At 33.1% G+C, this 14959-nt stretch overlaps 1 protein-coding gene across 2 annotated transcripts; it reads right to left on the bottom strand.

Moving 5' to 3' along the window:
• Positions 1 to 8394: 8394 nt before the first annotated feature.
• LOC133319225 (uncharacterized) lies at positions 8395 to 13618 on the bottom strand. Of its 2 annotated transcripts, none has more exons than XM_061522855.1 (4): positions 13204 to 13618; positions 12652 to 13137; positions 12068 to 12569; positions 8395 to 11995 (listed from the first exon to the last, which is right to left on the bottom strand). In XM_061522855.1, exons 2-4 carry the CDS (start codon positions 13129 to 13131, stop codon positions 8664 to 8666), a joined length of 4314 nt encoding a protein of 1437 aa, XP_061378839.1. In that variant the 5' UTR covers positions 13132 to 13137; positions 13204 to 13618; the 3' UTR covers positions 8395 to 8663. The 2 variants fall into 2 exon arrangements, with proteins under 2 accessions (XP_061378839.1, XP_061378838.1); XM_061522854.1 differs by having other exon boundaries at positions 13222 to 13618.
• Between the last annotated feature and the right edge of the window lie 1341 nt (positions 13619 to 14959).

Below are 14959 nucleotides of genomic sequence, written 5' to 3'. Positions count from 1 at the left end.
CGTAATTCTAAAATATCGTTGAATTTCGCGAGCAAACTGCTCTTCTCGTTTTTAAACGGCTATTTATTCTCTCTCACAGATTAATTATATTTTATCGGTAACAAAATAGGGCAAAGTATTTTTTTTATTTAATATCCTAATAAGGTAAAGCTTTTATGTTGATAAGTTTTTAAGTTTATATTGACGACATAAAATAAAACTTTTTTGGTAAGCTACTTGAAATAATGCATACTTACGTTAATCGTATATTTTGCACCCCATATATTTTACCGGTGGATAAAAACATATGTGTTAAATTCAAAACGAAAACAATGCCCACATTACAAATAAATTTCGTTTAATTTTTAAATAAAATATTAAGTACATCAGCAATTTAGTAAATGGAAAGAAGATTAAAAGCTACAGATACTGTGAAAAAGGCAAAAAACTTCGAAACTAATTAAGTATGATTGAGAATTTTTGTAACAATTTTTGCAACGGACATGGCACTGCTTATTGTACTTTCGGTCAGTATCGTTACCACACTTTGCTTCGTCACCCCACATTCGCTTTTACATTTTTTCATTCATAAATCTCCACACATTTTAGTATTAACGTAAGTCAATGAACTGTGAGCCAATTTATATTTGAGTATTGGTTGTTTGCTTTTAGACGTCAATAATTTCAGATTTTGAAATACAAATTAAAAAAATCCGCGAAAAAAATTGACCACGTAATGATTACATATCTTATATTCATTTACCTATATGTAATACCAAAATACACGGATATCCTGTTTTCAAGGTTCCCTATATCTACACGTAACCCTAAACTAAATAATCTAGACTAACCTCAGAAATATTTCCTGTTAGATTGATTTTAAAATCTCTTTCATATATCTCAAGTAACTGTAGTGGCGTTACTGTTCCTGTATTCAGGTATTCGTGGCTATATTTATTGAACTGAAAATGTTATCTAAAATATATTCCTGTTACTCATTTTTTACTTTGATAAAAATAAAAACACTAAAATTCTATTATTCGACTTGTCCTTCTCTTTACAAATTATTGTTTTTAGATATAAACATGTAATGCTTTTAAATTTGATATATTTATTGTAAGGTCTTAGAGAACATGTTATACTTAAAATTTAATTTTATTGCAAAACGTAGTGAAAAGTTTTCTTTGCAGTTATTTAGATTATAGTACGTATTCGGGACTTGAGAATTTCTGTCAGTTGATGTGAGTAGTTGCGTTGCATAAAAACATTATCTATTCATAAAAAATATAAATTAATAGATCTCTTATAAACTTAAGTTACGTTTTACACAGAGCATCCTCAATAAAATTTTACGAATGAAATAATTAATTATTAATACTTAATTATGTTTAAATAATTATTATTTCCTATATAACTGTTTACATTTTATAATATTATAGATGCATACCAGTTTGTTATTTTACCCTTAATTCTAACTATAGAAAAGCAATTAAGATAGACCGTTCTATATGTACAGTGGCACAGATAACCAATATCAGTAATAAAGATATATTACTTTGGCCAAGTAACCAACAGTGTCGAGAATATTTAAAAGATAAAAACAGAAAATAATATAAAAAATATTTTCTTATACAAAACACTGCAAGAATAGTTCTATATATAGATATAAGTTCAACCCTTACCTATCTCTGAGTAAGACGATTACAGCGTAGATAAGACAAAGTTCTTTGGGAGTATAATTTTTTATATATTAATTAACCTTTCAAAACTACCGGCGTATTGTCAGATTTACTTTTAATCTATAGTTATCTATCTTTTTTACAATATTATAGTTTTTATTACACAGTTCTTGTACAAAAACTACCGTTTTGTTACGCACCTATTTCGCTCCCATCCCTCATATTTACCCATTTTTCTACTTCAAAGGCATTAATAAATAGCTTTGTACAAGTTCATCGATAAAGAGAGCTATAAACTTGAACCTTTTTCTTGTTTATCATCAATTTCGTTTTGAATAAACTTCGTCTGCACCACAATCTTTATAAAACTCTATAAAAGTTGAAGATACTGATACATGTTATAATATGTTTAACATTTGTTTAATGTGGTTATATAGTTTGTTATTATAGTTTTATTAACACTATATAAGAGGCAAGGTTGTTTATTTTGAGAGAAAAGTGATTTATTAATTTCCTCCAACCCAAGGGAGGCGTTAGAGGGGCATGAACATGAGGTAGGGAGTCCTCAGAATGGGTCCGACATTATCCACTAAACGTTAACTGTTACCATTATCGATTAAGCGGAGATCCACGGGGTCAGTGGCATATTCGGCTGTGATACTCTACCAAAATTTCCTAACTCTCAGATAAGAGTACTCATAATAACGTGGATCCCTTCACGATATAAACCTACATGGAACCAAAAGGTGGCCCCAATTCCCGTCTCACTCCCACTCTACACAGTTGGTATGGAGTCGGGTGACATATTCGCGCTTCCATTTACCCAGTCCCTCCTGACTGTAAGCGTCAACAGAAGAAAAAGTCTCCATGCTCTGCTTCGCAGTCTTCTTTGGAGCAATGACTTTACCCAAATGGCCTCATTGTCAATAATATTTGTAATTACGCCTAACAGCGAAACCATACCATACAGTCCTTGAAAGTGTGACAAGCCGCATCGTTGGGCGACCACGAATCAAGTCACAAAGAGCCACAATCATTCGGCTCAGTGACAAGAGGGTCATCTCTGCTTACGGCACAGTACCTGCATAAAGTGAAACTTTAGAGTCCAGTGCCGCTCGTGTATCCAGTGTGTGGCTAAAGATGAGTGGAAAGGTAAAGGCATACAACGCATAGCCATCTAACTTATGTAGTCGTCTACTACGCGTTACTTAAGTTAATTTTCGAGCCAGATTGTTTCTTATGCACACATTATAATATCCCGTGATTGAAAGGCAAATACCACATCTCAAAAAGGTTATTTACAATATTTACAGCTTTTTCTTTACAAAAAGTGGACAAGAATAATAATAGCAGGAACATGGTTGACGCAACCAATGAAATAATAAATTCGAGTTTTAAGACTGGTAACATGAAACAGTGCTACATCACATATTCTTGAACCGCACTCAATTTAATGTGACTAATAAAATTCAGGGCAAGATATTTTTTTTAACTACATAATCCCGACGTTTCGGTTACTTTTCAGCAACCATGATCACGGGCAGACGAGGTGTGAGTGTCTGTCATTTGGTCCTGTTATTTATCATTTGGTCCTGTTATTTATCATCTACCGCCATCGATTTATTAATTTTCTGGCGTACCGCTCTGGATGCCGGCAGAATGCGCTTACGGTGTCACGAGGTCCTGCGGTGTGAGCACGTTCATGGGATTTTATATTTTTAAGGAGGGGGTCCCAGGTGTTGGATAGATTCTAGCCATCTTCTCTATTGAAATTTATATGTTTTTTATTTTCAATAGCCTCGCGGATTAACCTCGGTATGTACTTGTCTTTACGAGCGAGGATTTGTGGTTTATCAAACCGAATGTAGTGGCCTGGATTGTTCATTGTGTGTTCACACACTGCTGACTTCGACGCGCGCCTATTTTTGATGTCTGAAATGTGTTCCTTCACCCTTGTACCGTTGCTCCTCTTGGTTTGTCCAATGTCCATGGACATGAAAATATATTAGTTACATTAAAAAAAAATAACTTTAATTAAGCATTTAGCTTGGTCATTATATTTACTTATATATCCTTAAATACCTCATATAATTCTTTTCAATAGTGCCTCCATCTCAGAGCTCACATGCCGCAGGAGAAGAATAAGTTCAAGAAGTGATTACCATATTTTGTAAAATTTATGAAGCTTAGACGCTTTCACATTCCAAAACTAGCCTATTTGTTTTATACATTGCATTTTTAAACAAGACTTAATTATTCTCGGTATTGGAGTCTTATTTACAGAACTTATATTATAACTATACCTTTACAAAGCCAGAGTACCTAATATGTTCAACTCAATTACGACTGATAGTAATTAACGCAACTCAAAGGATATTAATATGTTTGAGATAAACATGACTTCAATAAATAACAGCAAGATAATAATGAAATTAGAATTGCTATATTCAATAAAGCGATTGCAATATGTTTATTGATAAGACAAATTATATGAAACTATTCATTCAGTCCTCGTTAATTAATATTTAGGTTAGAATTTTTTTTCGTTTTTAAATAAAAAAAGATTTTTTCTTGTAAAATCTGTCAATGAATCCGAACCAAAAGTTAAAAATCTTTGTAAATACAATCAACAAAATAAAAATCAATGTAGGTAGTTAAATTTGGTTATATCAATTTGATTAAAACCTTTCAACAGTTTCCTTATATTTTAGCACATAATTATTTTATTTAATTTTTATAACATTATACATTTATACTTCATATAATTTTTTTCCGTCCTATTTAATCAGCACTACATATTTTCCTGAATATTATTTAGTTAGATAGGGGCCCCTTAAACCTACACCTGGGTCGCAAGTCCCAGGCACTGTTGAAGCTCCTCTCCGTGCAACTATGGACCCGGCACCCGCACGGTGAATCCATGGAATACTGAGAGGTTTCGTCTCATAATATCTTCTAAACTCTTTTTGTTATACCATTTTATCTTTGCCCATCGCGTGGTATACATTGTATGTGGTATTCTTTATCACCTTGCTTTCTTCTAATGCCCGGTCTAGAAAAGTTCTACTCATACTTAAGATTTAAAATTAATTTAATTAAAAAAAATAATTATTATTCCAAATACAGATATAGTATTCCAAATACAGATTTATATAAATATGTATAGTTTTATACCTTGTCTATCAACGTTTTCCCATAAAATTGCCATTTTCATATTATTAAGGAAAAATAAAAGTAGTTATTTCAATCCCTAAGTTGGCTATTCCTCCGTTAAATACGATTCTGCTAAATAATAATCTGAAAAATTTAGCTCTAAACATTATTTTTTTGTTTTCTTAATATAAAATTATTCTTGTAAGTTTCATTGTGTGCCAAATTATTTGTTATAACTTTTTCTTTTTTCAATCTTTCATTATGTAAAATTTTATTTTGTTATCATGGCTAGAAACAACTGAATAAACTACATAGATTTCAAAACTACTAATATAAATTTTATTTTAAAATTACTAGCTGAAAACAGACGGTTGATTTTAAATTAAAAGACCATATATTACAGAAACATGGTGGACGAAGACTAGAATCTCTATTAAATAGATAGTTTGAATCGACACTACAAAAGAAAAAATTGTAGTGTCGATTCAAACTAATGGGAAATGGTAATTCAACTAAAATGGTAATTGAATAAGCATTTCAAAGGAATTAAAGCATTTTATTTGATGCAAATGAAATAGCAGGAAGGTTTGCCTTTTCTTCTTAGTTATTTAAAATAACAACCTTTACTTTTTGTTCAACAAGAAAAACAGTCGGTTGAGTAAAGCTATGAATCTCGCAAATTAAATGATCTTTTGAAAGTTTAATTAAGTATGTATAACAATTTGGACGTGATTATAAAAATTAATTTGGGATAATAAATATAAATTATGATTAATAATTATAATTTATAATGACATTGAGTTAATTATTTATTTAATGCATTAATGATTATTTATTTAATATAAAACCGCTATAAGCATTCATATACCAACAGTTTTAAATTCTAAACATAAATTATCTTACAAATCTAATAATTGCTTTTTTATCAATGGGTCATATTTTAAATATCACGTTAAATAAAATCTTAAATTATTATCTGCCATGCAATGACAAAAATATGGAAGGGAATAAATTCACCGATAACGATACTAATAATAATGGCTTTATTGATAAGTGGACAGGCTCAGATGACAGGTCTTTAAGTTGACCTTAATTTAATATACATTTAGGGAACACACATTTAATTTGAACCGAACCTTTAAATTCCCGAACGCACCCGAAGTGACGTTAAAGCGGCAACATCTGGCTTGCTCATTTTTACGCGGGAAAGTATTTGGTCGACGAGACTTGTGTCTTTGTAAATTGAATTTAACTTATTTAAGGTGTTTTGGTTTAAGATAATAATTAGTTTGTTCTAGTTAAGGTTTGATTTGTTATTTTAGAGTACTGGCTTTATAAAACAATTATATTTTTTTATGATATTGTTAGAATACTAAATATACATTTATTTACACTGCTACCATTAATATGCCATTTACAAACTGTTTCTGCATTGTTTCATACTAAAACGGGGATTTGAACGCTCATAATCTACTTTGGAAATTTGCATGACAGCTGTCTTCGTCCCCATCAATATCCAGTCCTATTAACCTACTTTGCATTTCAAATGTAGTAAGTACCCAGATAACTACGTTAAGCGATGGCTTTAGTTTAGTGAGTGAAATTAGATCATAATGATTAAGATGATCAAACGGAAAGCTTTCCACTGACACGTTGATAACTACGCTAAATAAAAACAAAAGATTTAACTACGTGAACCTTTCCATTTAGTGGAATTGTGTTTGAAGTTATATTGAAACTAAAGTCTTTTCATGTTTGCTATTTAGAATAAGGTTATTGTGATAAATATAAAATAATATATAAATTGTTTGGGTTGTGACGAGTTTGAATACCTATCATCCTGACTTAAACATTGCTTCGTTATTAGTTGAAATAACTTTGTGAGTAGTTTAATGGAATTTAGCGAGTGCATATCTTAGGAGTGGGATTGCGTTAAAATGGCATAATGGCGTTTGTTACTAAACTTTTATTAAAGTAGTTTTATATTTTATCTCAATACATCGTTCAGAATGTTTAAAACACTAAAAGAAAATATTTTAATTTTAAACATAAAATTTTACAAGATATTTAGCATCGTTTTACATATAAAAGGTTTTTATGTCTAATTTTAAAAATATTTATTATTACGACCTATAACCAAAAAAAACAATGATAAAATATATACATACATAAATAAAAATAGCACAGAACATTATTCTTCCCTTGGTGTCTATTGCTCTTTAGTCCTATGACTACCGTTGACATATTTCCCTTACGTAGTTATTCACGTCAACAACTACGTAGGGGAAATACTTTGTATAATTTGACTTCAAAATTATATGCCTGCTTGTCTAAATTATTCAATAATTTAAATCGTTTATTTTATTAAACGAATCTTTTTTTTTTACTTCACACATTTATATAACAAGAATATTTCGAAGTAATAATATGTTTCAGTTTCCTATTCATTACACTAAACGATAACTTCAGTGCTGATTGTGTTGGTATTATAAATATAGACATAGAGAATGATGATAAGTATAAAATAATGCATAGAATAAAGTGAACATTTGGATAAAACTTAGAGAAAATTTAATATACGTGTAATAATAAATGACTCGTATTATTAAGAACGAAGTAGTACAAAATTGAAAATAAAGAGCTTAAACTACTGTATGCCGTCACGTAGACCGATCTCTGATTATTCTCTGCTAGTACAAGGTCTAGATACTCTAAATTCTCTAAATCATATAACCTCAGACATTTTCTACTACAATTTTAACGTTAAGTTAAATTATATCTTTGTTATAAAAATATTAGTTTTTGAAAAAAATTGCTCCTATAAAGCTGCATTTCTTTTAAAACAAAATCTATTAAAAATATTTAAGTACGATCATTATAAAATTACTTTTACATAAGAATTGTTCCTACGAAAAAAGACTTTTAAGGAATAGAACATAATTGATTCAAATTTTCTTCCATTACTACGTTTAATATATATTTTTTTTATTTTACACACAACATTGTTTTTAAATTGCTTAAATAAAATATATTTACCCTTGTAAGTAAAAACATGGCGTGTAAAAAGTAATTATATAATGCAAGTAAGGCTCCTTTAATTGTTCCAAATTTCACCCTCATGTTAAATGGCCATTGATATACTCGTACTAAAAACAGTAAGTGGTCTTTCGCTGGAATATCGTTTATAGGATCAAAATTGATCAAGCACTCTACCTTGTTTTACTTAATAAATAACTTGCTTAAAATAAGCTGCACGTAATTTCACATATACTGAGAACATTTAGTTTCAATTATTATTTACTTTTAGTGCATAATATATTGATTGTATTATAACAAGTTCAAATTATACTCTCTGAAAACCTGCAGGCTATATCAAATTATTATTAATTTCTCAAGTTCCACAAAATATTTTTTTTATTTCTATCAGTTTTATAGTTAGATTTTTTAAATCTATGTTCTTTATGATAGTACTCGTCGACATTAACTAAGATTTTTCTACTTCAAAACTATTTCACTAGTTCAAAATTAAAAAATTGATAGTTAAATTAATACCAAACACATGTTTCTGTTCTAAATATATATACTTTAACTAGCAAACCCGGCGAACTCCGTTTCGCCACCAGATGGCTTCGTTTTATGTAACGTTTCGTTTGGTGATTAAAAGATGAAGAAAAAAATTTTTTTTTTGTTTTATATTTGAAATGAAAAATTTTATTTCATTTCACAACAGTAATGAATTCATTTCGATTAAAAAAATTAAGTGTTATTTAGTTGAACTTCTCTAAGTAAATGAAAGTGAATCCAAAGTAAATACTGAATCGAAGCGTTATACGTGTCCGCAAATTAACCGTTTCATTGAAGTGCTCTTTGGTAAACCACATTTTTTGTTTTTTGGTCTGACGTTAATACAAACAAAGCGGATGGTTTCCCAACTCGTGAACACGCAACGTATAACTGCCCATGTGAAAAACAATGATTTTCTAAATTTATCCCGCAAACACTATGCGATTGGCCTTGCGACTTGTTAATTGTCATTGCGAACGCAAGGCGAACTGGAAATTGCAATCGTTTGAAGTCAAACGGAAGATCAGTCGGAATCATTGGTATTCGAGGAATACATACATTTTCACCTGCGTACTTTCCGTTAATAATGGTTGCCTCAATCAAATTCGGCATAAGTCTTTTTACCGCAAGTCGAGTACCGTTGCAAAGTCGCGGTGGATTCAAATTACGCAATATCATAATAACTGTACCAACTTTGAGTTGCAAGTTATGTGGTGGAAATCCTGGTAACTCCAGAGAGTTCAAAAACTCCGTTGGATAATGTACTACATCATCGGGATTTGTTATGGAATCAACGGATTTGTATGTCACCAAATCGCCATCGATTTTTGATTGAATGGTGAAATTCAGTGCGTGTACATCATTATTCTTTGCGGCAAGAATTGCTCGTTGACTTAACCAAGCATAATTCTGATAATTCTCACTAATGTTTGGAAAAACATTTTCAATAAGAGCTAGTTGAGAGTCTACAAATCGGCAAAAGTCGTTGGTAAGAGTAATTAATCCAGATGTCGCATCAACTGGGACTTTTCCATTTCCAACAGCTAACAATTGTTTTGAAAATTGTGCAGCACTTTGATCATTTTGAAGTTGAACTCTCATATTAGTGGTTAGCGATAATGTTTTTACGTTATTCCATAAAGGTGATGCCTTCAGGCAAGCATTCAATTCATCTGCAGGCGTTCCACGGGGAATTACTGGCAACGTCTGCCTGAAATCGCCTGCCAACAATATCATCAAGCCGCCAAAAATGTTGTTATTTCGCCGAAGATCCTTCAGTGTGAAGTTGAGTGCTTCAAGTGATTTCTTATGTGCCATTGTGCACTCATCCCAAACAATGAGCTTGCATTGCGTCAACAATTTTCCCATTGCACTGGATCGGGAAATATTGCATGTTGGAGTCTCAATTGTGTTTAAATTGAGTGGCAACTTAAGCGCAGAATGTGCAGTACGACCGCCATCTAGAAGAGTCGCCGCAATTCCAGATGATGCTAACGCCAAAGCTATGTCACCTGTTGATCGAATAGTGGCCAAAATCAATGAAATGACAAATGTTTTCCCTGTTCCTCCAGATGCGTCCAGGAAGAATAGACCACCAGTATTATTGTCCACCGCTTGCATTAATGTTTCGTATACTGGTTTTTGCTGTTCATTCAGCAACGGCACATTATTTTGAACGAATTCCTGCAATGTATCAACATTGTATTGCAGCTCTCGATTTAATTCTTGGTTGAATGCATCGTGTATTGATCGATTTGGTGCAATCATTCCTACTTCAATCAGTAGCTTGTTTGCAATAGTCAAGCATTGATCCTCAATCAGAATCAGTCCTTCATTGTAGATTTCATCGGTTATTTGCATGTCAGGATTATTCGTTTGAATGCGCAAGCGATGCAAGATATCTTCACATATGTCGTCTTTGTATTTGTTCCATAACTGAATTGGTTGTGAAGGAGAACATGTGGTGATGATAATTGCGAACAGCGTTCGTATTTGGTACGCATTTGATGAAACAACTGAATCCGCAAGTGTTAAATCCCAATGAGAATCGTTCTCTAGCAAACTCAATAGTTGACATGCTTCTCGATATGTTTGGCATTGGTGGCCATTCACAGTTTTCAAATGCGCAAATGATTTTGGTCCACGTACATTTACCAACAGCAGTCGCAAATAAAAACATTCATCATTTCTAGGATGAACAGTATACATGCGACCTAGTGCATCAGTGGAAAACACCTGTGGCCAATCTGGAACTGGGGTTCCTTGTTTGCGACGTTGGAATTTCTTTGTTGATTGATTCCAAGTGTAATACTTAGGCATTTCAACGTACATCAGCGTCGCTGCGAATGGATCTGCTTCACACATTGCAAAGAAGCTAGTCAATGTTGTCGATGGTGGTCTCTCAGCTCGTTGTGCTGCATTAGCTTCAGTGAAGTAAACTCTTTGGCCATTTTCCAAATGCACTGCTAAATGTACAACTGTGGGATATCTTTCATGAATTAGAAATGAAAATAATCGCCACAGTGCTTCATTAGTACTGACGTATCTGCCCATTTGGAAGTTGCTGATTTCGTCATTCGCATTTTCCGACGCAATACCAAACACAGCCATGTCGCTGCCTTTAGTGACGTACTTGCACAAATATTTGATTGATTTGGCCGAATGACAACTCTCAACGTTTACATGTGTTTCAAAAATTCGTGATAGTAGCGGGCAATATGGTACAATGAATTCATTTCCGATCTCAATCTCTTGATTTTGAACTTTAACTTTGATAGTTCGACCATTATCTTCTTTTGAACGCCGACGATATACTGGATATCCGTCGTTCCCTGTAACTGTTTCAGCAACTAACGGTCGCGGATATCGTTTTGTGCACTTTCCATCAGTCATGCAAGGCGATAATGGATTTAATGCACCGCACGGTCCATGCACCATCTGTGTCGTCACAATGTCGTGTAGATGGGGATCAGTGACTGGATCAGGAATTTCAGCTGATATGATGTCATCCACTTCATTTGAATGTAATTTGTTCAGCAACCAAGTTAGGATATGAGCATGCGGTAGTCCACGCTTCTGCCATTCCACCGAGTACATATAACAACGTGTGTCACCAAAAACTCGATACTTAGTAAGCACATCCATCATGACCTTGAGTTTTTGCTGAAATACTCTGGCTATTATGTCATGGCGATCTTGCGGTTTTTGGCCCGGTTCCAACTCACGTTCAATTTCCGTCCACTTCGGATTGCAAGTGAACGTAATAAATAAATCGGGAGTTCCATAATTTCGCACGTACGTCATAGCGTCTTGAGCGTATTCGTGCATGTGGCGTGGGCTTCCGATATAAGATGATGGGAGAATCGTCAGACGTCCAATACTCTGAACATCACCATCTGAATGAATAGCATCACGCAAGTGTATATAGTCCTCAGATCGTAGCTTTGCCTGATTGAATCGGATGAACGCTAAACGTTCTGTCTCGACTTTGACATACATGTCGACAGCGAATTGCTGGAATAGCCGACGGCACTTCAGAATGACATTCTCCTCATGTGTACGAATCATCATACGATACGCATAGTAATTCATTGCGCTTAGATTTTTATTCGTTGATACGCCTGAAAATGCAAAATTAAATGAATTGTTAATGGAAACCAATAATAGCAATAATTAGTGTGTGAATATTTTACTTGTAATTGGATCGACCATCTTCAACGTGATGTCGTATCCGTCTTGCCCTTGCCAATAAATGATTGGATATTGTAACGCATCGTACAAACGATGTGTCTCGTTTACACGATGCATGATATTGCTTCTTCGCTGAACGACAATGTCTCGCGATTTAGTTGGATCGCCAACAATAATTGCAGCAACATCATTAACGGTGGGTGCATTGAATCTTCGCACATGTTCACCTGTTGGGGTACAATCCGCTCTTATGACAAATTTGTGCGTATCCGATGGCATTCGTTCCAATGCTGTTTTGAACATATTAACCACAGCGTTATTAGCGTGAAAAAATGCTTGCAACTGTTCAATAATCCGTCTCTTTAACTGTTGTGTTCCCTGAATATTACACCGCACATTCAGCTGATCCACCATCGACGAAATGAAATATATTTGCAGAAATTGATGCGGTTCATCTGGTGTTGGCACCATTGAACCATGCAAATGATATATTTGTCCTTGTATCTGTAATTGCAAACAATCATTTGTTAAAGAATTTGTTAAAGAATATGGTGTAACTTTTGATCGTGTGTGTTGTATCTTTTACCTTGCAAGTCGGCATGAAGCCGCCTTCTCGAATGATATTAGCTCCAAAGGAAGTCATGCGAAAGCAGTTATTGTATTCAAGGATGTGTTGAAGAAAATGGCTGGAATCGGGATCACTTCCATCGAACAATGGTTTCAGTGGCTGTGGTGGTGTAAGTAATGGATCCAGTTTGACTTTTCCACTTGCGCAGCACAATCCAGCCGTTTCTCTTTTGAACTTTAACGCATTGCAATATCGGCATACAGTCGTCATTGGTCCAATATTTAAATTTTCATCATCACTGTAGTTCGCAGTGGGATCATATTGGAATGCCAAGCGATTGTATGATGCCAATGATCTTCGTGTGCTCACGCGTTGTCTCAATCGGGCATTTTCTCTTATTATATTTTGTCTTTCTTCGCTTAAGTTCTGTGAATACACTTGTTGCTGACTTGCATGTCTTGTGCGGCGACCGATGTTCGCACGTCGTCCTCTAGGCATTTTTAACTATGGGCAGAGTGGTGAATTTAACCTCAAATGCACGATCCACGTAATTTACACAGTTCAACTTACCACCTTAAAGACAAATACCTGCTGTTGAAATTGAATAAAAATGTACACAATACACGTGATTGTTTTGATGGTTTCCAATTAAAATGTTAAGAAACGAATAACTTATTTTTTTTACTTTTTTTTCACAATTTCACACCGGTTTGTCACATGAAATTAACTGAGAAGAAAACAATAAGTAGCTGTCAAACAATGTGTCACGCACCGTCGCCATCTTCTTAAAATATTGGTTTGTAGTACATGCTATGTATCAGAGATGGCGCTGTATTAAAAAAATGATATCCCTATTTTCTCGCTTTTCTATTGAAATTTTCCTGAATTTTCTTGGCTATAAACCTCACGGAGCCCGAGACCTTTTCAACAAATGCAAAACTGTGGAAATCTGTTTGTGCGTTCTGGAGTTATAGCGTCAGGAAGGAAAACTCGACTTATTTTTATATTATAGATTTAATTCTTATCATATTTTTGCGATGATGTATCACGCGATATACTCAATGTAAATTTATGTCATTTATTTCAAATAACGCAACAGGAAATATAAACTAATAATAATAAAATCAAAATCCTACCAAAAAATAGAGATAACTAAAAATAATAATAAAGTATTTTTTTTAATGAAAAACAACCACCATTTGAAATTCCTCGTGCTGAAATCATATTTCAGGAGTTTAACCTTGACATAACTTTCGCAACAGGAAAGACTGTGAACAATCTGCCCGGTATTTTCTCTTAGTGGAGAAATGCATGCCTGAAATCTGACAGCTGTTTAACACACGTGCTTATAATTTATTCACTTCAAAATGTACCTGCGCTTTTTAACTGTTATTTCTTTGAATATCATTCATTATATAAGTTAATCTTAGGATATGTCTTTCAACCCTTTTCCTTCTTTAGGGAATCATTATGTGAATTCTTAAAAATTTTGTTTGTCAATCATACTACAAGCATATAAAAAAAATCCTTTAACTGAAAGAATGGAAAATACAAGTACCTTGAAATGCTTTGTATTCATAATTATTAAGTTTAATAGTAAAAGCAGTAAACATTAAAAAGTCATCTTCTTAATCTTTAGCTACTTAATTAAAAACAGCCTTATCTGTTAAATGTATTCAATAATACTTACTAAAATAAATCTTATTTTTATCATATCACTCTACGTTCTATGTATGATGGAAAGGTTACCCGTAGTAGCATGAATTTCGAATGCTAAACGCTTAAGAATGTTCCCTTTGAACATTTCTCGGTTGATAACACTAAAATGTTAAATTGAATTTCTTAAATTAGGGAGCGATTTGTACATCAAGGGAGTAATTCGAGTTCAATCAACCCTTTAGCAATAGAAATCAGGAAATTTTGTATATACAGTTTTTTTTGTTTAGATACCTAGTCCCATTTTGCCACGGATGATGTAACTTCCCTCATCCAAAATAGCACAATTTTGATATCATACTACTAACATATTAATGAAAATGTCCGAAGCAAGAAATTTTTAAACGATTCCCAACATTACTTAAGCTAGAATCCTTTGAAATAAAAAGAAATCTACAATATACCAGTACGTAAATATACTTTTACAGACCATTATAATTTCGATAAAAGGCAAAATAAGCCGTGATTTACCACGGCACATAAATCAAGATGTTTTTTGTAATAATCATAATGGCATGCAAGGAACCCTTAAAGTAGACCTTACATTTGTAACAAAAAAAACCGGACGTTATTGATGTGGGTTTTATAGAAGGAAAATTTTATAAGTCAT

This window comes from Danaus plexippus, chromosome 15, assembly GCF_018135715.1.
Source record: "Danaus plexippus chromosome 15, MEX_DaPlex, whole genome shotgun sequence".
Lineage (NCBI taxonomy): Eukaryota > Metazoa > Arthropoda > Insecta > Lepidoptera > Nymphalidae > Danaus > Danaus plexippus.
This window is presented reverse-complemented; position numbering and strand designations above follow the sequence as displayed.

Excerpts from the sequence above, each read along its gene's own strand:
- LOC133319225 (XM_061522855.1), bottom strand. The coding sequence starts at position 13,131 with ATGCCTAGAGGACGACGTGCGAACATCGGTCGCCGCACAAGACATGCA. Across the intron at positions 12,570-12,651 it reads GCTTCATGCCGACTTGCAAG|ATACAAGGACAAATATATCA; the intron begins GTAAAAGATACA and ends TTGCAATTACAG. Across the intron at positions 11,996-12,067 it reads GATGGTCGATCCAATTACAA|GCGTATCAACGAATAAAAAT; the intron begins GTAAAATATTCA and ends TTGCATTTTCAG.